At 35.4% G+C, this 26,894-nt stretch overlaps 1 protein-coding gene across 3 annotated transcripts in view; it reads left to right on the top strand.

Moving 5' to 3' along the window:
* Nox4 (NADPH oxidase 4) overlaps window positions 1-25,292 on the top strand; it is a 161,257-nt gene extending 135,965 nt beyond the window's left edge. For 2 of the 3 annotated variants that reach the window (XM_029556406.1, XM_029556407.1), the window contains exons 13-17: window positions 6,796-6,915; window positions 8,907-9,015; window positions 11,754-11,822; window positions 13,787-13,887; window positions 23,302-25,292. In XM_029556406.1, the coding sequence (XP_029412266.1) occupies window positions 6,796-6,915; window positions 8,907-9,015; window positions 11,754-11,822; window positions 13,787-13,887; window positions 23,302-23,422 (520 nt within the window). In that variant the 3' untranslated portion in view covers window positions 23,423-25,292. The remainder of the gene's footprint in view (window positions 1-6,795; window positions 6,916-8,906; window positions 9,016-11,753; window positions 11,823-13,786; window positions 13,888-23,301) is intronic. The other variant, XM_008853620.2, reaches the window with a different exon arrangement.
* Window positions 25,293-26,894: the final 1,602 nt, after the last annotated feature.

Below are 26,894 nucleotides of genomic sequence, written 5' to 3' on the forward strand. Positions count from 1 at the left end.
TTCTCAAAACTAAGAAAGCAATGTATCAGAGGGGAGCTTTTCAGTTAATAGTAGCAGCTTGTAGGGCCCCTGGGATTCAACTCTAAAGAACTCACAAATAGAAACTCTTGTCTTTGGAACTGCAAAAGTTTAGCAATCACTAAAGTCAAATGATTCTATGAGAGAGAGGGAGGGAGGGAGGGGGAGAGAGAAAGAGAGAGAGGAGAGAGAGAGAGAGAGAGAGAGAGAGAGAGAGAGAGAGAGAGAGACCAAGAAGCACTTAGAGCAAGGCTAATGGGCAAGTAACAAGGATATTTTGGTAAGTGACAGAGAATCTTAGTCCTGGCTCAGATAAGACCTAGTCCCAGAAGGGCCATGCCGCCTTTACCAGTGAAGGTTAGGCTCACACCATGGGACACTGGGGAAGAGCTTTTGAAGACAAAAGCATGTGCAGTTAGTTTTAGGGTGTCTTTCGGATTTAGTGACTTACCTGGTTCTGTCACATCCTGTTGTCATCTGAAAAAAATGACTTTTCAGACTCAGATGACTTTAGTTTTTTTTTTAAGATAAGTTATTGGGAACTATTCTTTCTCCTCTTTGGGACTTTTTTAAAAAGTTTTTTATTATTGAGCTTTTAAAATTTCGTACAATATTTCCCGCTCACATCCAGAACCCCTCCCCTATCCATACTCCCCCCACTAACTCCATGCACTCTGCCATACATATTGAGTCCTATTCATTCAGGTATTTATACCCAAATGTCCTTCAGTGTAAATGTGCCCACTGGAGTCTAGTCAGCCCATCCAGTCGTTGTACTCTCCCTCACCGAGCAGCAACCAGTCTCAAATAGTTCTTGATCTAGTGCTGGCCCACCACCTATTCCTTACCTCCCTTTTGGGTCCTTGTTTAATTGAGCTGATATGGGTCCTGCATTGCATGCCACCACTGCCCAGGTACACATGAGCAAGTCTGCACTGGCCTTGAAAACTTCACCTCATTGGTTCATGAACCAGCCCTGGCTCTTACAGTCTTTCTGCCTCTTCTTCCTCAATGGTCCCTGAGACATGGGTGGATGAAGTTACATATGGGAGTCCCATCCTACACTCTATAGTCTCCTATTCTCCAAAGCTTGGCAGGTTGAGGCCATTTGTGTGTAATCCACTCTGATTTACATGGAAGCCTCACTGGTGAGAGTTAAGGGGGTGCATTAGCCCTCTCTCTACCCCTTATTCTACTATGTTCCATGAGCCTTTTTTGTAGGAATTTAACTGTAGATGTGTCACCTAGTACCGGGCATCTCCCAAGTGTATGTTCTCTTTGCTTGCTTTGGGCCCTTTGTTTTTCATTTGGAAACTGATCCTTGAAGGTATCATAAAATTCTTTCTCATTAAATAATTTTTAAAATTTGGGCTATATTTTTCAGTGGTAGAGTGCTATCTAACATGTTTGACCTCCAGCACTGAAAGAAAAAAATCTTTAAAATCCCATGCTAATTAATATTCTTGGGTAGAAACTCCCCCCTTGTTAACATAATATTATTTACAGTGTTCTCACCTCTATACAAATGGAATGTTATCAAAGTTAATCCATGACTTCAGAAACCGTTTGTACAATACATTATTTAAATGAACACCAAAATGCCAGTTAAAAGCCTTTTACAGACCATAAATTGATTAATGGTTTCTTTCAAGGATATGTTAACATTTTTCTGGTCAGATTTCTTTCCTTACATTGCTATTACAATCCAAACCTCGGAGGAAGGGTCAAATCCAGTGCCTCCTTGGTAGGCAAGAGCTCTACTGCTGCCTACCATGAGTTACTTAGCCAGTCTTCTACAAAGTGTTAATTCAGACGTTATTGGTCTGAAGGGCCTCTCCCATGGTGTATGTAAAGACACCATTTGTAATTTTTCACCTTGGCCAGCAATATCAGGATCACCTGCCATAATCTCAGAAGACTTTACCCAGACATACTAAACTGTGAGTAGAAAGCTTGGCCATATAGCCTAGCTTTCTGTTACTAAAAGGAAATTTTGATGCAGTGCTGGGAACCATTAAAGCAAGATAGGCTTTCAAGTCCATCTTGGACTTTAATACTCCCTCAATTCTTTTTATGGCTTGTACTGATGTAATTGTCTCCTGAGTGGTCTAAACAACAATACCTCTTTTTAATGACTTGTACTGCTATAATCATCTCCGGAATGGTCTAAACAGTAATACTGTCTTCACCTGGGAAACAGTTAATCATAGCCATTTTTTCCCAGATGAAGAAAGAATTAACACCTGATGGATGATCTAGGACTAACTGCCCTTTATTAGCCTTAATATATCGGCCCTAACCAAAATAAGTGGTAATTGACAGGAATGACTAATGCTTGATCATTAAGGAAAGGAATATGGGAGGCAGACTTACGAGGAATTTAGCAACATTTTTTTCTCTAAATAGAAGTGTGGCCTTGAAAAACATCACTTGACATTTTAGACTTTTAATTCCCATTCGAATAAAACAGAAATTCATTTTAACTTCTTTTGAAAGTTATTCTTTAACTCTGAAATAATAGTAGAATAATCAGTACAGATTCTGTACTAAATTAGTGTTAGATAAAGAGTTTCTATTTAGACTATTTTGTCTGAGTTTCTGAGGTAAGACTCAGATAGTTATTCATTTTTTAAATTAAAAATTATTTGAAATGAAAATTGATGAGATGAAGAAATACAATTAAGGATGAAGAGAGGGCTGGCTTAGAAGTCCATAGCACTCCCTACTGTACCAGAGGAATGAAGTTTGGATCCTAGCACCCAGTGGCGAGGCTCATAACCCCCTGTGACTTCAGCTCCAGAGGATTCATCGTCCTCTTCTGCCTACCAAGGGCAGCTATATATGCACTCATGCAAGCACACACATACATAAATAAAAATTAAAAAGTAATGAATCTTTAAAAGAAAAACAAATAAGTTTTAAAAATAAACATTTACATCAACATTAAATGAGTATATACAAATCATAAAGCTTTATTATTATTAACAGTATCATGAAGTTTGTGTAACTCTATCTACTAGGCTCCATGTTAAAAGCTTTATTTGGTACTTAAAATTAAAATGTAGATTGAATATGATGAAAATGATATTATTTTCCTTATTCAAAAATACCAAAATAAATGACAGCTGATATTTGCATAATGTCAGAAAATTAGACCTGATGTGCCCACAGCTTTCCTCCCATCACCCCGTAAAGATGTCAAGATAGCTCTATTGGATAGCTCTATCATTATATCCTACTGGGCAGGGTGGGAAAGAGAACAAAGGGTATAAGAGGAGCCAGACTCCCTTTAATGGTGGTCCTCAGAACCTAACCCCAGAACTTCTTACTGTAACTTAGCTGAGCTGAATCTCATGTCCATCACCATTTGTAAGAACAGTGGAAAACAGTTCTGATTTTGTTGTTGTTTTGGTTTGGTTTATCTTGGTTTTTAGACAGCATCTCCCTGTAGCTCCAGCTGATCTGGAACAGGCTACGTAAATCAGGCTGGGGTCAATCTCATAAAGATCCCTATGTCTCTGCCTATAATACTGGGATTAAAGATAGGCACCACTATGCCCAGCCCAGCAGATTTAGGATTCTTATTTGATGGTAAACAAAACAAAAGCTAGATGTTAGGAAGTAATCAGTTTCTAACAATTTTATGATCATGCTTCCTATTTACCATTGTTTGTAAATACTGAGGTTGGGAGGGGTTGAGATTGACTAATGGACTATATACTACAGTTAACAGGAGTAAGAAGTCCCACTGTGCTATTGCATGTTTCAGCGACTAGAGGTAGCAATTATGAGCTTAATTATCTCTAAAGAGATAGATCAACAATTGGAGAGATGGCTCAGCGGTTGGGAGCACTGACTGTTCTTGAAGAGGACCCAGGTACAGTTCTACCACCCACATGTAGGTGACAGTGGTCCCGTGACTCCAGTTCCAGGGGCTCAGACTCCCTCTTCTCACCTCCATAGGCATTGCATTCATGGGTGCACTTTCATACATGTAATACACTTATACACATAAAATGAAAATACTAAAAATAAAATATTTAAATAAAAATACAGATTAAAGGATTCTGAATGTATTCACTACAATGAACTATTAAACATTTGAGATAGATATGACTAACCTGATTTAAGTATTTCATAATATATTCATGTTTCAAAACATTACATGGGACCTCATTAACATGTATAATTTTTATGATTCGTTATATCAACTAACAAATTATTAAAAGCATTTCAACTGAAAAGCAATTGATTCTCCAACATCTATCAGACCAACTATCATTCCCACCTTATTCCTAGCTTATCCCACTTCTTATATGCACACTGGACCTCTCACTTGGCTAGTGATGTACCATGGGCACACTGATGTCAACAACAAAAAGTATCTCTGATATTTGTGTTGCATCCTGAAATTCCTAACAGGATTTCTCCATGTCATCATATCTTGTCTTTTTTATAGACAAAGGAACTGGAGTTTAGAGAGGACAAGTAGTTTGTCTGTGATCTCATTCCTAGTAAATGGCGAGGACTCCAAGTTCTAATGTGCTTGTTTAAAGCTGTTACAAAACACCAGAGAATAGTTATGCCGGGAGTAGGGAGGGTGTGTTGGTTTGGAGGCAGACAACCGAAAAAGAAGTCTTTTTTATGATTCTCTCATTTTTGCATGATGAAATACAGTATCAATTTTACTACTGACATTTGCAGAGACAGTTTCTTCTTTTAAAAGACGAATGCATTCGATTAATCTTTTTGTTCTCTAATCATTTAATGTGGTTTTTAGATGAAGACACAAAACTTTCATAGGGTAGATGTGAAACCGTTTTTGTTCTTGAATCAAAAGCAGCAGCATCACACAATTTACACAAAGTCCATGTTTATTGACTAAGTATAAGATGTGACTTAAGTGAACATAATAAGAATTTCACATACTGTAATAATATAATTTATTTAGTATTCCCTGAATTTCTGTTCTATTCATAACATTATATTAGGCATATCAATTTTAGATATTGTTTCCTGAGGTAAAAAAGCTTTTGATTTTTAAAAAATGTGGCATTTTTTTAGACAGGGTCTTCCTGTAGCCCCAGCTGTCCTAGAACTCACTATGTAGACCAGGCTGGCTGTGAACTCACAGAAATTGTCCTGCCTCTGCCTCCCGAGTGCTGAGATTAAAGCATTTTTTTAAGCAACACTTATGTAAGTTTCTCTATAAGCCCTGAATATATAACATATGTGTATTATGCATGATGTAGTAAGTTTTGTCAGTGTGAACAGCTAGTGAAACAGCCCTGAGATGTGGTGAATCACTAAGCAAATCTCTTTCCTGCATATGCAGCATCTTCCGTAGGTTCAGTGAATCTCTAAGACTGCATCCTTCAAGTGATGACTCAGATTCAATCTGTTTCCCATTTCTGGGTCAACTCATGAATTTTAGTTCTCATAGATAGGAAATGACATTAGCCTGCCCCAGAAGTGGCAAATATTGCACACATTTGGATTTCAGGAGACAAAACTAGCCAGATGACCCAATGTGATCACAGATGTCTGGGAAGGATGGTCATTTGAATGAAAGTGAGAAACAAAGCCCAGTAAAAACAGATATTAGCCATAAGTAATGACGTTGGAACCCGGTGTTCAAAGGAGTGCCCATTTCTACGTGAATTTTACAATGTTTGACAAGCATCTAACCATGAAGCCGATAGGTGCATAGTCTTAGCTGATCTACTGGTGCAGTGGCCTCCAACCATAAATGAAATATACACAAGCCTCACTATACAGATACTGTTTGAAAAGTGGTAATGGGAAAAAAGCTATAAAATGTAGTGTATCTGAGTTTATTTTTTTCCTATCAACATTCCTGAAATGACAAATTTTTTAAAAAGTGCAGTAATCTACAATGATCACAGATAACTACTTCAACCATCCATGAATTCCAGACCTCATGGGTGAAGCAAAGGAGGAGTGAAGAGAGGTAGAGCTTTCCACTGTGTCAGCTTCTTATAAGGAGCCTTCCCTGTTGTTGCAGTTACACCTTCATTTTGTACAGCATTAGCCAAACAGTCACACAGTCAAAACCGATGAACAGAATTTGAGAAATTTAGTGTTTCTTCTGGATGCTTTGCTTCCCCAAATAAAAATAATGTTCTGTTACTGAGAACATTATTTTGAGGATGGACATTAAGTGGGCAATTCACAAGTTCTGTTGCTGTAAAGGAAGCGTTACCCCCCCCACACACACTTAAGTATATAAGGATAAGTCATATAAGGACAACTTTGTGATATTCTTCAGTCCTGTAAATACTTATGAACTTATCTAGGGAAAGGGGAGGAGCAATGTTGGATTCTTTGTGTCTTCCTATGATTTTTCTGTTGCATACCTAAGTAGATGTGTTTGCCACAGCACTTGGTATTAAGGGATAAACTATCGAATTTAGACATAGTGAAGCAATTGACATTTTAATTGTGTCAAATATAACAGGGAAATAAGAGCAGAGCTTTAACTGGTCCTTACACAGAATAGTTCTGTTTACATCTTGTAAACTTTTGGTCAATATTTCCCTCAGAAAATGAATGTTTAGAAAACAAAGCACTTGTTTTACTCTCTAGAGTTTAGAAAGGAAAACTGCTTATTCCTTTAGGCTCTTTAACTTTGAGATATAATGAAACAAGGCCTGAGCTACCACAATGCCTGGAATTTGGACTCAGCATGCATGGTATGTTTAGAAAATTAACATGACTTATTTCCATTTTTCCAATTTTTTTCTGCCTTCTCTGCAGATTGTACATTGATGGACCATTTGGAAGTCCATTTGAGGAGTCGCTGAACTATGAAGTTAGCCTCTGCATTGCTGGGGGCATTGGGGTCACTCCGTTTGCCTCAATACTCAATACCCTGCTGTATGTCACTTCAATTCATTTTATTATTCCTAATAGGGAAATGCCAATATTTCAGACAGTTTTAGCTGAGGGATAAAATATTTTTTACAGAGTTTTCCTATTCATTGATTATTCTATTTCCTAATTAACAAAGGAAATAATTCAATAATTTTTAACATATCTGTGGCTCTAAGAATGCTATTTGTAAAAATAAATATGTCCCTTTCCTCTGTTAAAAGTTACTCACCCCTGTCTTTCTTTTCTTGACCTCCTGACACTGGCAAGTGGTACTGTTCATTGATTTGGTCAACAAGTATTTGGGGATGCTCTTGTGAATGACAACATCAACTCTACCCTTAGGGAGCTGAAATTCAAAAGGGGCAATTTAAAAATAAAACAAGAAATTTTATATGGTAGATTATTTCAGAAAATATCAAAATCACACAAAAGGCAGGCTATTATGTCATCCATTCTAAGGCCCAGGGAACATTGCAGAAAAAGGGGACAGAGAGAATGTAAGGACTAGAATATAGAGAGAAGAGCCGTGAAACACCATCTTATGGGCATGCCACAGTCATTGCAACCATGGACTTGCAGAAGCTGCACGTGCCAAGAACAGTCCTATAAACAGTAAGGCATGAATGAAGGAGGGACTCTGGGGGCTCCACCCTTCACTGCTGAACTATTTGCCACTGATAGATTCAGGGAGAAGAAGAGAGTCATCGCCTCCAGATTCATATCAATGGTGATCCTATTAAGCTGCAAAGAATACGTCCAATCCAGTGATCACAGAGATGGTCCTGATTAAACTAAATGGGTCACGAAACAAAACCAAAAGTCATATCTTAGAAAGAGACTACTGGTAGGGTAGACTAGGTAGGGGGGTGATAAAAATGAGAGGGAGTTAAGTGGATGGGAAGGAGTAACCAGAAGAGGTATGGTCAGAAAAGCCTTTATGAGCAGATGAACACATCAGTCCTTCATTTATTACCAAATTTGCAACAGACTGAAGAAAAGAAGGTCAAAGGTAAGATTCCCCAACTAAGAAATATTATCAGTATTTTAGTTCCCTGATTATAAGTAAACTTTAATTTGTTGCCATGAAAGCACCAAGTGACAGCAATAAGGTACTCTCAAGTCTCTTCCATTCAGTTTTCAAGTAAACACAGTTCACATTCAAATATTTTGTGGAGTATCAATAAAAGACTATGCACTCCTGAGGCTGAGCAGGAGCCCTGGGAGTTCATGACTGGCTTGAGCTGCATAGCTAAGACCCAGCTCATAAAAATAAATAAATAAATCAAAGATATTTTTGAGTAATATTTTGTTTCATTTTCAAATATCGTACTAGATGTGACTTGAGGACTTTGGAGACTCTTACAAAAATAACAATATTCCAAGCCAGAAATCATTTGTTTCTGACAACACATTACAAGTTATTTGTTTACTTAATATTATGAAAAAGAAGAACATTTTCTTAACCTCAAGTCTACTTCATAGTCATAAATAGGAATTCAGACTTGGAATTCAGAGTGGCCAGAATGTATTACATATTATGTGGTTGTGAAATCACTTTCTTCAATTATTATTAAGAAAGGAAAAAACAACTAAGTTTTTGGCATGGTTTTCCATAGAAGTGGGCAAGACAGAGTGACCTTTTGAGCCCTATTCAGTAATAGAATTCACTGAAAATAGAGAACTTGTTTTTCTGAGATGCATGAGTCAATGTTCTTCTGATCCAAGAATTCAATTTATGGTCTTAGAATGGAAACAGGTGATGTACATATAATATTTACAAATATAATTGTTGACTTAAGAAGACTCTTAGAGAGTCGGGATATTGTGTCCTACATCCATTTGAGAGTAATAACAAATGCTGTATCACATGTTGGCATGTAAATGGCTGTTTTGTCTCTTGGTTGCTCAAGAATGAAAATAAAAATTTCAAGAATATATGGATCATATATTGTATTTCCAGTTCTAAACACTATCATTTTGTATTGATTTTAAAGGGATGGCTGGAAACCATATAAGCTCAGAAGGCTGTACTTTATCTGGGTCTGCAGAGACATCCAGTCTTTCCAGTGGTTTGCAGACCTGCTTTGTATGTTGCATAACAAGGTAACTTTCAAATTGTTGATTTTTATCTAGTTTTATAATTTTCTATTTAAAAAGTAGTTATATTTAAAAAGCAAGAAATGTTTGCTATAAAATAAAAAGTTCTCTTAAATCTCAAATAATGGCACCTGATAATAATAGATGCTCATTTTTTCAGATTTGGATATTTGTAACTATATGTATATTTCTATGACATAATATAACATTGAAATGCTCATTCCTGTGTTTTAACATAAGATGTTCAACACAGATGAGTATGCACAAGGCTGGACGTAGTAAGGAAGAAAGTTGAATGGAAACGTAACGGGCACTTGCTAAAGCATCTGCTAAGCTCTTTCATAATAACTTTGCCTTTTACTGCCATTTTTAATATTACAGACTGTCATCAGGGTTCTTGATCCATTATACAGTCTTAAAAAATAAAAATAAAATTCAGGCATATTTCATCTATCCTACCTTCAACCTTACTTGATTTCATTTATTTCTATATTTATTCAAATAACACAAAAATTGCAAAAGTAATGCACACATCATACCTTACACATATTTGAAATAAATGAGATGTAGTATAATCTCTCCTCCTAATTTCCCTACTGAGTCTACATAACCAGATTTATGAGTTTCTACCATATTATAACATTTTCAAATATATTTTTAAAACCTTATTGCTACATCTTAAACGTTATTTTGTATAAGTGATTATAGATTCATGTCATTGTTTTGCTGCTATAGAGAACGCCATGTCACAGGTACATTGCTTTATTATCAATTTCTTATTGTTGATCCAGTGGTTAGGGTTACATATGCTTCTTTGTAATCTGTTTTGATTCATTGAGTTAGCCATGTTGCCATTCAGCAGATGTTGTCAACTGTCTACTGTTACTTAGGTTCTGTTTTAAGAGTTAGAGCTATATCAGATAACAAAATAAAACCAAGTTTTTGATATTGCTTGCATTCTTAGTTCCAGGGATGGACAAGTAAACCTGTAAGTATGTAGGATGTCTGATTCTGAAGTTTCAATTGCGACAATAAAAAAGTAGTAGGCTTAGTGGCCCATGTCTTTAATCCCAGCCCTCAGGAGGGAGGCAGGGGCAGGCAGATTTCTGTGAGACCAAGACCAGTCTGGTCTACATAGAGAGTTCCTGACCAACTGGAGCAACAAGAGACCCTGTCTCAAAAAGAAAAGGAGAGAGAGAGAGAGAGAGAGAGAGAAGGAAGGAAGTCAGAATTATTAATAGAGAGTATGTTATGGACATTTGAATGGGGTGAACAGGTAGACTAGTCCACTGTTTTGGAGAGAAACTAAAGACAGAGGAATCTAACTTGCAAAGAAGTGTTCTGATATATTCAGATGTGTAGTGCATTATAAGAAGAGGGAGGTCTGTGTATAGGAAGCCTAGAAGAAAAAGCAAGAATTGTACGAGTGGCAAGCAGAATGTAGTATATGTGCACGTGTGTGCGCGCATGCGCAAGTGTACATGTGTGCTTATCATACGCATGTGTGTGTGTGCATGTCTGTGTGTGTTTAGAATTATTAATAGAGAGTATGTTATGGACATTTGAATGGGGTGAACAGGTAGACTAGTCCACTGTTTTGGAGAGAAACTAAAGACAGAGGAATCTAACTTGCAAAGAAGTGTTCTGATATATTCAGATGTGTAGTGCATTATAAGAAGAGGGAGGTCTGTGTATAGGAAGCCTAGAAGAAAAAGCAAGAATTGTACGAGTGGCAAGCAGAATGTAGTATATGTGCACGTGTGTGCGCGCATGCGCAAGTGTACATGTGTGCTTATCATACGCATGTGTGTGTGTGCATGTCTGTGTGTGTTTCTGTCCACAGGTAGACTGCAGAATGCTTTTAGATTTTATTTTAGGAAGAAAAGATATGAAATTTTATACAGATGTTCCTAGAAGGATTATTTACAGTAGCCCAAACATGGAAATACCTCAAGTGAGCATGAACGGTAGGGCAAAATGCTTGGGTGTACCCTGCTGTAGCTTGGGTGCACCCTGGGTGAAACAAGCCAACATGAAGGGAGCGATTATTTATGGCATTTTCTTGCAATATCTAGAATAGTTTACTTCTTACTTACTTAACGTGAAACCATGGTTTCCAGAGCCTGATGAGAAGGGAAATGAGAGGCAATCAGTGCATTTTTTTTCACCTTACTTCTTTTGAATGTATATCTTTTAACTCACATATTTTTTATGTAAGGAAAACCAGAGTACTGAATAGGCATAAAGCAGGGGAGAGCTGTCTTTTTTATCTTATTTTTTACCAGCCCGATTATCCTATATCATCTTTGTCTCTTTTTTAAATCAACATGATATTCATTGATGAATGAAACTAGATAAAAATTTAGTGACTCTTATGGAATAAAATAGGAGTATTTTAAGGGTCTTATGAGAATATTAAAATGATGTTTATGATCATTTTCATATATTTAAAGATAGATGATTATTTCCTCCTACCATCTTCATCATTCCTCATTTTCACTGGTGTCTGGGCTGGTTATGAATGTAAGAACATATTTCTGTGTGTGTGTGCATATGTGTGTGTGTCTGACTGTTTCTTTATCATTTATCGTATCACTTTTATCGTTATCATATCACCTTTTATTTGCTTAAAAATATCTACTGTGATGAGCCAAATTATCTCTTGCATTATAGAATCACATATGTTAAAATCTGAGTATTTGGAAAGAACTTTAAGAAGTCTATTCATTTTTACGTCCTCTCAGCTTTGGCAAGAAAACAGACCTGACTACGTCAACATCCAGCTGTACCTCAGTCAAACAGATGGGATACAGGTATGTGGTTGGATGCTATTGTTAATTAAATAAGCCTTTTGATAATAAAAGATTTACTGTAAGAGCTGTGCTGAAAGAAATTTTCTGAAGGAAGTTTGAGCAGAAGTGTCCTGGAGGAAGGCCTGTCTTGGAATATGTCCAGAAAATATGTGGCTTGTCCTTGACATCAGTTATATTATGCCTTTCAGTTCTCACAGCATGCTGGAGCAAACCATTAGAGTCTGTCTTTGTTCCTAAGGATTGTTTCAAGTTCTTTATGTCTAGAGACATTGGGCTATAAATGGACAGCCTTGAGATTTTTTTGCCATTGAAGACAAATTTTCTGTAGAGGGAAAAGATAAAGTCATCCACAAGTAAACTTAGTCTATTCCTGAGGAATCTAAAAAAAAAGAAGCAATAAGAGCCATCAGGTTTATTTGCAATAGAAGAGACTGTGCTGAAAATTTGCATACGTTACCATGTGTAATCCCAAGAGATTTGAGAAGTGCATACTGTTACTCTATTTTCTATAAAACAAACTAATGTTTAGAAATAAGAAATAGCTGCACAGGGTGATAAATTTGAGTGCTCTTCCCAGACTCTTATAATTCGTGTGTATATATATGCATGTCATGAATATGAATGGGTGCACATACATATATGCACATATGGGTGGGTGTGAGTGCATGTGTGATCATTATTGTGTGTACATGTGTGTGGAGGCCTGAATACAAACTTGGGTGTTATCCTCAGGAATGCCATTTGCCTCCTTTGAGACAGGGTCTCTCATTGACCTGATGGTCACTAATTAGGCTAGACATGCTGGCCATTGAGTACCAAGGATCCTCTTGTGTCTGCCTCCCAGCACTGGGGTTATAATTCCACACCAACACACTAGACATTTTTATGTAGGTCCTGGGATTGAGCCCCTAGATTTCATCATACGCTTTTCTCTCAAAGTTTGTATATAAAATATAAATGCATGCCAGTTATATCAAAACTGTATCAATCAATTTTGTAAGTAATTTGTCAATGTTTTAATTTTTTTTCTATTTTGCCACACACATGAAGCACTTTGATATCGTTTGTCTTTCTGATGAAATTGTAATTAAGCTACAGATTAAATTATATGTGGTACTGAGTGCTGAAATTCACATGCTTCAGCCTCTCTTTGCCTTTTCTCTGACTCTTCACTGTCAAGTAAAATCTATGTGATGTTTATTATTTGTAAAAATGAGACATTGACAGTATTTATAGTCAGTGGCTGACAACGTTACTATTTGGAGCACTGCTATTTTGGAATGCCTTGTCTAGGATTATTTCGCCAAATTTTTTATGGCAATTTGTGTCATTTACTCATAAAATGAGCCAAGTATTCTATTTTATTTTAAATTTTATGTGTTTGAGTGTATTGCCTGCATGTATGTGAGTGCACACGTTTGGTGCAATGCTGAGGAGGTCAGAAGAGGGCGTCTGATTCCCCTGGAACTGGAGTTAAGGATGGTTGGTTTCTAGCCATCAGGTGGGTGCTCGGAATTGAACCGGGGTCTTCTGCAAGAGCAGTCAGTGTTCTTAACCGCTGAGCCATCTCTCCAGCCCCCCAAATGAGCCAAATATGATCAACTGCACTTATGTGCAAAAAATACTTGAATGAAGCTCATGTTCTGAGCCCATTGGATAAGGGTGAGTGAAAGGGCGTGCTTTGTCTTATATTGCAGTTTTCTTTTTTAGTTTGAAGCAACTAGTTCAAGTCTAGGAAAGTCAGCTATTTGCAAAAACGACATCCAAGAAGACAACTGGCTTTGAAGGGAAAAGAAAACGGAAGTGCCACGTTAACATTTGTGCTTCAGAGGCGTCCGTTTGGCACTTGCATTCTTTATGCCACAATAGCTAGGATAATACAGCACCAGCAGCTTTCAGGTTACAGAAATGAATTCTTTATCCAAATCCATGAGTCATATAAAATATGTGCTCCCTTTTGACAGACGATAATTGGAGAAAAATATAACACACTGAATTCAAGACTTTTTATTGGACGTCCTCGATGGAAGCTTTTGTTTGATGAAATAGCAAAATGTAACAGAGGGTAAGTACTACACCTCAAAAAATTGACATGGCAGCTCAGTTAAATAAGGGCCCAAAGGGGAGGTGAGAAATGGGTGGCCGGCCAGCACTAGGTTGAGAACTATTTGAGACCGATCGCGGCTGGGTGAGTGAGAGTATGACTTACATACAGCCACTGGATGGGCTGTCTAGACTACAGTGGATGCATTTACACTGAAGGATATTTGGGTACAAAAACCTGAATGAATAGGACTCAGCATGGATGGCAGAGTGCATAGGGTTCGGTGGGGGGATGGGGGAGGCATGGATGGGTCAAGGAGTCTGGATTTGAGTGGAAAATGTATGAAATTTAAAAAGCTCAATAAGAATAATTGACATGTCTAATGATCAAATTAAAATATTCCCTGATTATTGCATGAAATGAAGGTGCATTCCAGATATACTTTTAAATCACAAAGCTATTTGAACATTCAGTTAAAATCGAAGAATGAAGTAAGACAGTTTTTGCCCTATAAGCCTGGAATGCAAAATAATTAAAATTTGGCTTAGAAATAGTTATTTGTGAACTAGATTCTTCTTCCTGTTTTTAAATTTGTGTATTCATTTGAGTAGATATATTTATTTTCATAGAAGAGAACAGATGAATTCAGGAAAAGATTTTCAATATCATTTTGGTAAACAAGTGACGGTCACCAATATATCTAAAAATGAATATTTTTAGAAATTACATTTTTATGCTTTATCATCAGATTGAACCTTTAAAAATGCTTTTTTATTTTAACATTAACAATCCAAAACTTTCAATCCAGTATTTTCAATTCATCTTTTCTTCTTACTGTAATTCTGCTTAGAATTAGCATTATAGATGTGTCCGTGACCTGAAGAAATTACATGAAAGGAAAAACATTTATTTTAGGATAGAGACTAACTCGCCCTCTGTTGTCTTTGAAATTAGCATAGTGAACAGCAGTAATTTATAAAAATTTGAAATTAATTTTGTAAGTCATGTGCCCACAAATAACTTTTTAAAAAATTATTGATTTTTATTTTATGTGTACGAATGTTTTTCCTACATGCATGTTTAGTGCACCACATGTATGTATTGTCTGCAGAGATGAGAAAAGGGCATTAGATCCCCAGGAACTGGAGTTACAGATGGTTATTAGCCACTGAGTGGGTGCAAGAAACGGAACTTAGGTCTTCTGCAAGAGCACCCAGTGCTCTTAACTGCTGAGTCATCTTTCTATTCCCGTATATCTTTATGTTTGTAAGTTTAGTTTCATCATAAGTTTTATAAGTTGTGTTTAACATATTACGGATATTTTGCAATTAATTACTTTAAACATATCCACTCAATTAGAAATATCTTAGTTACTTTATTTCAACGTCATTGGCTGTGTAAATGATGCTTAAAGTTCATTTATACATGAACTTCATTAAATGATAAAGTTCATTAAATTATGCTTATGGAAATTGTACATCATCTTCTCCTATTAACCCATAGAATTATATCAGAATTTAATATATTTTTACTAATGAAAGAGTTATATCAACATCATTGGTTGTATAAATGATACTTAAAGTTCATTAAAAAATGGAAATTGTACATCATTTTCTCCTTGAATTTTGGTTGTTATTCTATTAATCCATAGAATTATATCAGAATTTAATATATTTTTATTAATGAAATAGTTAAACTTTCATTGCTAAACTAATTTTACTTTTGCATCAAGAATTCATAGAAATAGAAATTTCATTTACAATGTCTCCTGTGAATGTGAAGTACCAGGGTTAATTATTTTCTTATAACTTCATTTACCACTGCATTTATTAGTATGTACACTCGTGTAATGATACAGACATGTTTGGAGAAATATATTATTAAACAGTTTCAGCACTGTCAAGTAAACTACAACATACACACAAACATAGTGTCATGGTATGCTATATTCTTAAAATATGTGATATGTCTATATATGTATGTGTGTATTTACATCAATGTATAATATAGTCCATTGCTTCTAATGCCACAATGAACAAAAAAAAATGTGAGATTAAGTGAAACAGAAAAGAAAGCAATGCAATCACGAGACAATACACCAGAGATGTGTGAGGCTGTTGCTGGTATAATTCAGCATATTGCTATAGAGTAAATTTTCTTAGGTAGATGAAATATACTATAAAATCACAACATGTATAGTAAAATGAATGTAAACCTTCTAGTAGCAAAATTTTTCATCAAGTATTATACATCATGCATATTATATGTTCTATATAGTTATAACTGACTGGCAGTGCAGTAGATTTGCTAGAACAGTTTTACCACAAACTCATGTGTATGTTCTATTCTTACACATGACAACAGCTGAACTATGATTAGGTGATAGGAATTTTTTAGTTATGTTTCAGTACTATGGTAAAACCATATATGTAATCCATCTTCATTGACATGTTATATAGTGCATGAATGTAGTTGAATGATCATTATTTTAGAAGTATACTAGGAGAAAATGTTTAAAGAACTCCTCCAATTCATGAATTCATGGACAATAATATTTGCTGAAAGGATCAATATGGGCCGTGGCTACACCCACTGTAATTTTGTTTCAGAAGTTATAAACTGGAGCTAAGTAAACAAAACTTCAAAAGAATTAAAGTTCAGTTCAAGTTACGGCATGTTCAAGTTATGGCATGTTTGAAATCACTTCTGTAGCATTTTTCTTCCCCTGATGAAGTACTTTTCAAATGGAGAGACAATGATTATTTATTATTTTGAAGCAGAAATCCTTTGTGATATTCAGATTCCTAGTAGAGGCGAACAGTTGGAAAAATATGTCAGCCTGATTTTGAATGATTCCTTTCCCATCTTTCTCTAGCATCACCTGCATTAGGTGAGAGAATCTTGTCATCTTCTCTTCCTTGTGTTAGGCTCCACAGACATGTTCCTCATCAGTGGGTTTACTGAATGCTGATAAACATACTTCAATTTTTAGCACATTGCTGAAATTTGGCAGTTTCTTTTGGTCATATCTGAAATTGTACCCCAAACATTTAAGGTCCACTTACAGGAAAGTAGATTGGTATTTGGGGCTTATCCATTAGTTTGTAAGAATTTTTATTTGTCATGTTATTTATATTTTAGACTGATTTAGTGTTTATTTGTTTTTGTGAGAAAGCAAACTTGGTATAAGATGAATGAGTGTGTACATACCACTGTTGACACTGCACAACTCCTCACTCTGTATTTGTTCTGAAGCATGCATCTGAAATTAAGTATTTTAGTGCATTTTTATATAGCACACTTAGAACAATGGGGTTAATAATGTTAAGGATTTGTTAATTGGTCAATGGTTACTGTATAAAGCAGTCAGAAGAGTTTCACTTAAAATACAATATTTGGTGAACCTTAAGCACAGAAGTAGCTGAAGAATAGAGAAAAAAGATGAAAAACACATGCAGTTACTTTTAAAGCACTGCATGTTGGGCAATAATTTTTCATTCTCAGAATAAAAGGAATTTATGAAGTCAGAAGGCATCCATTTGGTGCACCACGTAAAGTACATATTAAATGAATCACTTTTACACTCAGAGGTGATTCTTTGGTATGAATTCTTAAAGAAGTGTTTAGTGACTGTGTGAATGTATACATATATATTAAAAATAAGACTGATTTCATAACAAAAATGTAATGAATCCAGTAGATAATTTTTTAATTTACTTTTATAAATACACTCACGTGTTGATCATGGAGAGTTTTCATGTAATTCCACTTTGCAGTATTTTAGAATATTGATACATTAATTAAGAACATTCAGATTATCTCTAGTTCCTCACTTAAAGGTGCTAAAGATATTTTCTTTGTGTTTACTTTCTCGTTTGAGATTATTACAGTGGGAAAATGCAATTGCTGGCTCAAAAGTAGCCGCATGTGGGTCCTGCATCAGAAAAGTTCAACTTACTTTCTGTGACTTTTTTAAATTCAGAAAATGAATTATGCGATCAGAATATATGCTCATAAAAACAGGATCATTCATTATTTTACAGATGAAAATTGAGCTCCAAATATAGTGACTTAGGGAATGCTGTAGTGGATGAGAGTGCTTTCAGACATGAACCACTATCTGACTATGGTTAGAGTGTATTCTATAGCTGGGCTTGTTTAGCTTGTCTGAAGCAGATTAACTATCTAACGACACCATCTGTCTTGTAAGGAGTGAAACTAGGCGGTAGTACTGGTACAAACTGCTGCATAGACTGTTTCATCCATAGTACAGCTCTCATTTTCCCTTTCTTATGTGTGTTTTGTTTGATTGTTTTTCTTTTGCATACTGCACACAGAACCCAAACCTTCTGTCTGAATACTCAGCAAGCATCCCAATAACTCATTTTTCAAAAATATAAATAAAAGCTTTAGAATTATTCTGTACGCTAATATAACAATACGTCAGAACTCGTTTATTATACTAACGCCTATTCAGTTTCCTCGTTTGTAATAGAAATGCATATTGTATTCTAAGCTGTGGGATGTATATATTGTAGAAAGAGGAAAAGAAAGTATTAAATGTGGGTTAAAAGCTTGAGACCATATCTTGATTTTTTTTGTGCTTCATCGAACTATGCCTCACCTAGGCTTGACTCATATTTGCAAGTCTTTGCATCAAGGTACTGAAACTTACTGGATCTGTGCTAGATAAACCCTGTGGAATGGACATGTTATCATGTGCCAGCCACTCCCATAGTACACATGGAAAAATAGTACTGTTACATTAAGAAAACATGTAGTGACGTTTTAAACATTTATGGGATCAATTCCCAATGTTTACACTCAAATTGCATTCTCAAAGTTGGAGAGATGGCTCAGCAATTAAGAGCATCAGCTGCTCTTGTGGAGGACCTGGGTTTAATTCCCAGCACCCACATGGTGACTAACAACCGTCTGTAACTCCAGTTCCAGGGGATCCTATGCCCTCTTCTAACCTCTGCCAGCACTGCACTACATGGGTGCATTTACATATATACAGGCAATATACTCATAACAAAATAAAATATTAAATAGCATTCTATACTTCGCTCTTGTCCATCACTGTCCTCAGTTTTTGTAGGTATGTCTATAATTACCTGTCAGGCTGCATGGATCTGTTGAAAATTTAGTACATATGGATTACAAAGATTAATCATAGATATTGAAAAAGTTGTAGGACTTCACTGAGTTGGTGAAAATGACAGTGAGGAGATTCTCCAATTATAGAAAGAAAAGATAGCATAAACAATAAAAAATGTTAAAAGTGTACAAAAAAATCCACCTGTCCTGGGTCATTTTTAAAATAACTTTATGATCAAGTATTTAAGAAGAATTCTTAAGAACTCTGACAACTTATGAAAATAATTTGGTAGAATTCCCTGTCAATGAAAATAATACTATCATCTTATCGCTCTGAAGCAGCAACACTCAAAATGACCTATTCGTTCTTTTTCCATTTTAACAAAGACCACACTGTAGTTTTAATAGTAAGCTAAGGTTTATTATGTATAGCAGTATTTATTTATTTCATTCCTTTTCATTGCTTGTAATTTCATTACATAATTAAGTAGGATGTTAGGGGAGGACCCCAGGTTATTTTCTTCAAGCCTTCTTCTGTAATAAGTGTATTTTCTATGATGTATTTCTCTCTAAACACCACTTTGGCTATATTGCATGGCTTCTGATATGTTTTGTTTCATTTTTATGCAGGTCAATATAATTTTAATTTTTCATGTCATTTTTTTCCTTTAGTTCTTGGGTTATTTAGAATTATATTGATCAACATACAAATATATTGATATTTTTAGACATATTTTGGTTATTTATATCTAGTCCAGTTGGGATTTTGTTAAAAAATACACTCATTGAATTTCACTTCCTTAAAATTTATTGAGACCATTTTATTGCCCAGGATATGATCTATTTGGTGTGCTACATACATTCACTTGAAAGGGGCTTTTATTCCAGTATTCTAGAACATTCTATAAATGTAGATTAGCTGATAGTGTTCAAGTTTTTAATACACTTATGGCCTTTCTGTCTACTCTCAATGTGTTGAAATCATCAACTATGAATCTGGATTTATCTGTCTTTGAATTTTAATCAGTTTTTGCTTTATGTATGTTAAAACATTAATTGTGTTTAGACTACTTGAATTTAATAAAAATATAGCTGAGTTAAATGTAGCAGCTTACCCTTACTCTTTCTTTTTCATTATTCTTGCATTTTCTACTCTTATTTGGATTAATTGAATTTTCAGAAAGCATTTTCTCCAGTGCTGGCCTATTAGTCATCCCACTATATTTATTTCTTTGAAGTCACTGCCTCAGACCATTGGTTCCCAAACTGAATTTCTTCTCTCAGTCATCAGCTGGTACCTTAGAAAAGCAAACGCCTCTGAACCAGAAGCTTTCTATCTGACCCAGCTGCCTGAACTCTGTGAAGGTCCTAAGGTGGTTCTGATGAAGCCAAAGCTGGAAAAACTGTTTGCAATGCACACTGCACATCTCTAGCTTATCAAAGATTCATTAATCTATTTTAGACCGCTGTAGACCTCCATCCCCCTTAACCTCTTTGCCTCTGCTGTCACTAACTTCCCTGCTCATATGCTGTGAAACCTATTCTTAGTATTTTTTGTTTCCAAAAATCAATCGTGTATCAAGATATTAAAATCACACAAAAACATATTAATATTTATTCACAGATTTATTATTTTACTGTTGTTTAGTCCTCTGAGCAAATTCAAGTTTCCATTTTTCCAGTTTGATCTCTGTTGCTGTGATAAAACACTCTGACCAGAAACAACGTAAGGAAGAAAAGATTATTTCATTTTACACTTCAGGTCACAGTCCACTACTGAGGAAAGTCAGGGCAGGAAGTCAAGCAGGAACCCGAAGGTGGGAACCATAAATGGATACTGCTTGGTTTGCTCACAGGTCCATGTTTATCTAGCTTTCTTATATAGCCCAGAACCATCACGGTGCCTCTTACCATGGAGTAAGGCTGGAAATTAAAGATGGAGATTCGAGCAGACTTGGTTTCCTCTGAGGACTATCATTTGATTTTCAGGTAGTAGTCCTTTGGCTACCCCTTCAAATGACCTTTTATCTATTCATACAAAATGTTGATATCTCTTTCCTGTGTTCAAATTTCCTGTTTATACAGATACCACATAGTATATTAGGGCTCACACTTATTTCAATCTTCATTGCCTCCATAAGGATCTAGGATTATGTAATAGCTACATCCTGAAGCATTGAAGTTTCAGCAAAATAGTGGAGGGAAACAAATAAGACTGTGAAACATATAACTCCTAGATCTAGTTCATATATTCTTTCTTTTAGATTCATGTATTTGTGTGTGCGTATGTGTGTGTGTAGGTGTGTGTGTCTGTCTCTCTGTATAAATAATCTAGTGCCCAGCTTCATACCCCTTCCGTATTTTGATTTTGAATGCCAAATACTTTGATGCTTAGATATTAAATGCTAATTTCAATTTATTCTTAAATTTTAAAAAATATTTTTATTGAGTTTTGTGCATTTCCTATAGCCCCTACTCCCCATTGGATTTCATGCAATCTGTCATATGCGTTAAGTCCTATCCATTTGGTCAAGCATTTGTACTAAGATGTCTCTTGGTGCAAATTCGTGCACTGGAGTCCAGTTAGCCTATCTAGAGTTACTCCCTTTAAGAAGATCTACTTTCCCTCATGCTGCAGTATAAGTACATTGAGCTTATTCTTCCATGTAATTCTGTTACTTTGGTTCAGTATGGTCTTTAAATGGCTTATTATATCACTTCTTAGTACAAATGATCAATCTGAGATCTAACACTGATTTTCTCAACATTTCCACTACCTTTTGCAAATAGGGAGACACCTTATGGATCACTAATGAGTGCCCGTGTAGCACAGGCCTTTCTTTTCTTCTTTTTGTTCTATGAATTAGCCAGAGATCGATAGTACTGATGGTGACTCTTTCCCCCATCAGCCTACACAGTACCATCTAGTACTGTGAAAACTAGCTAGAAAGGCGGAAGCTTTGTGCTGCACACCAAATTAATTTTTCCATTAATTTCTAAAATTTAATTTTAAATTAATTTTTCCTGTGACCAAAGCATGTGATGTCTTCAGCTAGGGGTAGGGGCTCATGGGTTTGACTCAAACAGTTTTAATAGGGTCTTACTAGAGCAATGGCAATAGTTTGAATTGTTTAGGAGGTCTCTGGGACACTCTTGACCAACAAGTTGAGGGGAGGTACCCCACATCTGGCATTGGGCTTTTCATTTCTCAGTCTGTGGCTTCTGGCATAGAGTAATGCCAATTAAAATCTTTTATATGAATAGGTAGGTAGATAAATATATATAAATATAACATATAGTATTTAAATATAATATAGTAGGTTTCTCATAATTGCAGTATTGATGATCAGACTCTGTACATACACCTACTAAGCAACTGTTCTAATACTGAGCTTCACGGCTAGCACTTTTGGTGTTTCTTTAATTCAAGAAAATAAATGTAGCCTCTATCATCATGACCACAAATAAAATTTCTATATTATGTTATTCAAGGTGAAACATTTTAATAAAGTGTTTTCAGCATTTACATGAATTTTTGGTATTTATTTAAATAGTTCGTGGTCTGTTCTTCTGCTCCCAATTAGTCTGCCTTAATGAGGACATGCTATATTTGTCTGAGATGTGATAGAAAATGTTAATAATTTTGATATCTTAGGGAGAAACTTTGTACATCAATAAAACTTTGAGGAAGATCAATTTAAAGTTCTAGCCAATTCCTGAAATATATTTCTGACATTTGTTAAAGATATGTATTTTTAATTGCAAAAGTTTTATGTTAGAGAATAAAATAAAATTCGTTTTGGGTTTCTTATAGCTTTTACAGTGTATAAAGAAAAAGAAAAATACATACATATTAATATGCTGTGTTTCTATGTGGTGTAACTGTTGCTTTCCAGTTGGTGATGCCATTTCTTTCCCTTCATTGATCACTGCTCATGCAAATCCTTGTGAAAATTTTACAAAGGAATTGATAAAATGGCAATTAAAGAATTAGCATAGGCAAATATGTGTAGTAATTGACATCTATCAATTTTCTGTCTTAGTACGGTTATTGGTGGCATGTACCAAAAGAACTAAGGTACATTGCTTAATTTCTGTCATGAGCCAATTTTCCCTCATAGTTATGTATTTTTGTTTTTCTGAATTACACTATGAAAAATATCAAATAAGCAAAATATTTTTCTGGTGGTCAATTACATTTGGAAATTGTTTTGAAAATGAAAACTAGCAAGAAATTAACTGGTAATCCCTGGAACACATGCCCATGCCTTACATAGTCTGTTCTGCATAATTTTGTATCTTATTTTCCATTTCCTGTCTTCCTTCTCTTTCCAGGAAAACAGTTGGTGTTTTCTGCTGTGGGCCCAGTTCAATTTCCAAGACGCTTCATAGTTTGAGTAACCAGAGCAACTCATATGGCACAAAATTTGAATACAATAAAGAATCTTTCAGCTGAAACCTTTTGACACAATCATTTTGAGGACTCTAAAGAAGAAATGAGTGCAATTTCAAAGACTTGGAAACTCAGCTAAATCAATCAGCTGTGTTATGCCAAAGAATATCAAAGTTTTCTTATTTATAATTATTTAAAAATGAGAATTCAGAGATTGTGACAAAATGACAGGTCACATTACATGTTTAATCTGGAAATCAAAGAGACCCTGAAGAATGATGTGGGGATTCACATTTTGATGGGCAAATTAAAAGAATGTTGTTAGATAAACACTGTTGATTTTTATGGCAAATTCAAGAACTCTCCAGTGAGGATCTACTCTCATTCTGAAGTTGATAACTGCAGTCCTCTAGAAATTGTTTTTGGTTGAACAAATTCAAGATTGAACTAAATTAAAAATTCATTGAAACTCAGACTACATTTTCTACATTGTATATTAGTGGTGTAGTTTAATTTGGAAAAGCTCCAGGCAAACATATTCAGTGTTTGAAAATGCAGCACAAAACTTGTATCAATACGGGTACTTCCTGTCCATAGCTAATCTCATTCACTACTGATGCTAATGCCGCTATGGATAGTCTGTATGTTTTCCTAGCCTTTCACCTATGTTGATGTAGTATCTATTTTATATTTTTCCCTTATCTTCTATCTAGGGAAATTTGTGTTCCAATAACAGACATTACACATAATGATTTAATAGGTCTGTTTTATCTCCAATTTGCTTAGTCTGGTATTACTGCGTAGTAATGAAAAGAGTCATTACTGAACACTATAGAGGGACACAAACACACACATGTGTTTGTATATGTGTGAAACTTTTTCTCTTTTTAATAATTTTGGATTCACTATTATTATACTTTTTCAAACTCATATATTATGTCTTAATTTTGACTTGTTAAAGTATTGTGTTCAATTTGTACTTTGAGATGAAAGAGCATTGTAGCTGGCAGTAGATGCTGAAATACAAGCTCTCTTTCCTGGGCCTCACTTTGGTTTCAGATAAAGATGCTACAAGTCACACTCCTGAAGAGGAATCTTCTGTTTTGCTTTCTGCAAAAGTAGAACTACTTCACTATTTATGAAAATTTAAGTTTGCAATCACTAGTACTGTTTTGCACTGCTTGGTATCATGCTGAATTTTAGATTTAAAAGTCTGTTGTTGTGAGCCACTCAGTTCATAATACTCCTGGCTCAGAAGAAAAACACCCTTTACTACCTTAGTAATTAAGGTATTCGCAGTTTATCCACTTCATTTGGTAGTTTCTTTAATGCATCAAATATAACACATTACTGAAATCTGCCACCCATCTTGCCTTGCTTTTCTTAATCTTTTACATATAATATAATTAAGGTGAATTCTTCTTACTTGTGGTGTAACTCACTTTTAGCCAGCAAGCATGTTAAATCATTTGGCACCGAATGACCGAATGTATACACACACCGAATGTGTGTATACATTTACACATGTTCCTTGGAATTCTTTCATATCTTCTGTAGAAAGAAAGGTGACTTACAAAAGGTGTTGGGTGATGTGCAATGTTCATAGTCGTGGAACCCTGGATATAACTTTAACAGCAAACCAGTACATTTAGGCAGCACTGTCTAGATTAGGAAGGATTTTCAGGAAAACATATAACAGAAAGAACTAGTTAAAAGAAACTTGAGTGTATCCAGGCTTGATGTGCAATACTGACTCTGTGTTGATTATAATTTATTCATGTGATTATATTAATGAATCTGATTTCAATAATACAGGCTGAGTATTTTTCTAAAGAAAGTTGATAATTCAGAGATATCCTGGATGAACCGCCTTATCTAATCTGAATTCCAGTGCATGTTCAAACATCTACATGTTAAACATGGCTTATTTTTATCAGAAATAAAATTAAAGCTTTGTTATACATATGTAAGACAGCTTTGCTTTGTTTTGAGAAATTATTTATGTCATGATAGTACTTACTTTATGTCTTAAATCACTAATTTCAGTGAGAATAGATATAAAAATAAAAATGGTATCCCTGAAGTTTCTGTAAGTTCACCTTACCTTTGCAACAAATAAGTTAACAATTTTAGGTCAGGAGGGTTGTTTTGCTTTTGTTTTTTCACATAACACAAGGTAAGTTGAGGAAAAGCAGTCTAAGCTTACACCAGAACACTAGCCTTAGAAATTTGGGTTCTGCAGATATTAATGTTACAGCATATTGATATGACTATGGAAAATTTACTTCTCACATTAGGGTTAAGATTTCTCATTTGGATTATTATTATTTGGAGTATTATTCTCAATGAATAATACTTAAATTTTTGTTTGTTTTTGAAACAAGGAAGGTCTCATGTAGATCAGGTTGACCTTAAAGTTGCTATATAGCCAATCCTGCCTCCCAGGTGCTAGAATTATAGGCATGCACTGCCATACCTAGATACTTAACCATTTTTAGACAATACACCTTTTTTGAGACCATAATTCAAAACATAATGTGATACACAATACATTGTATGTTATTTGGGACCACAAATAATCACTAATATCTAGAAGATATGTTTAAGTACTCTAAAGAAATGATTATCACTATACGCCTTTCTACCTATACATTTCCTTTCTTTATTTTTTCATTCTTTTACTTTCAGATAGTTTATTTATTTTTGATACAAAAGCCTGACAATAGCAAACTGCTACAAAACCTTTGGGTATGTCTCTGATAATTTTCTTTGGAAAATTATGCAAAGTGAAATGGATAGATCAACAATATGTCCCTTTTTCAGAACCTTGAAAGACTACTACACAGCTGCATTGCAAATATTAGTTAGCACCCAAATACATTGTACTACTTAAAAATATTTTTTCCAGTTCTTGTACATTTCATATAATAGATCATAATCCCTCCCATAGACTCCCTCCTCCCACTGAATTTCATGCATTTTACCATATATGTTGTCCTTTCCAGTCAAGCATTTGTACCCAGATGTCCTTTGGCACAAGATCATCCACCCAAATCTAGTCAGCCTATCTAGGATCCCTTCCTTAAAAAAGATCTCTCCCTCACCCAGCAGTAATCAATTGCCGATAGGCTCCTAGGATAAGTTTGAGCCCACTGCCCATTTCCCTCATTCTATGCTGGGTTTTTGTCTGACTGAATCAGCATGGGTCTTGTGTATGATGTCACCATTGTTGCAAGTTCTCATGAGCGATTTCCCAGTGGCTTATGTTCATCCACCAACCCTGGCTCTTACACTCTTTCTACCCTTCTTCCACAATGGTCCCTGAGCTGTGGGTGAGTGAGGTTCCACAAAGGAGTCCTATCTAGGGAAACACTCTCTACAGTCTCTTATTGTCTACAACTTGACCAGCTGCAGCTTTTTGTGTGGTGCATCACACTCTATTATATGAGGAAGCTTCACTGGTGAGAATTGAGGGATGTATTAGTATTCTGTCTACTCTCTGTTCCGCTATGATCCATGAGACTTAGATGTAGAG

Source organism: Nannospalax galili, unplaced genomic scaffold (genome assembly GCF_000622305.1).
Source record: "Nannospalax galili isolate Female #2095 unplaced genomic scaffold, S.galili_v1.0 scaffold347, whole genome shotgun sequence".
Taxonomy (NCBI): domain Eukaryota; kingdom Metazoa; phylum Chordata; class Mammalia; order Rodentia; family Spalacidae; genus Nannospalax; species Nannospalax galili.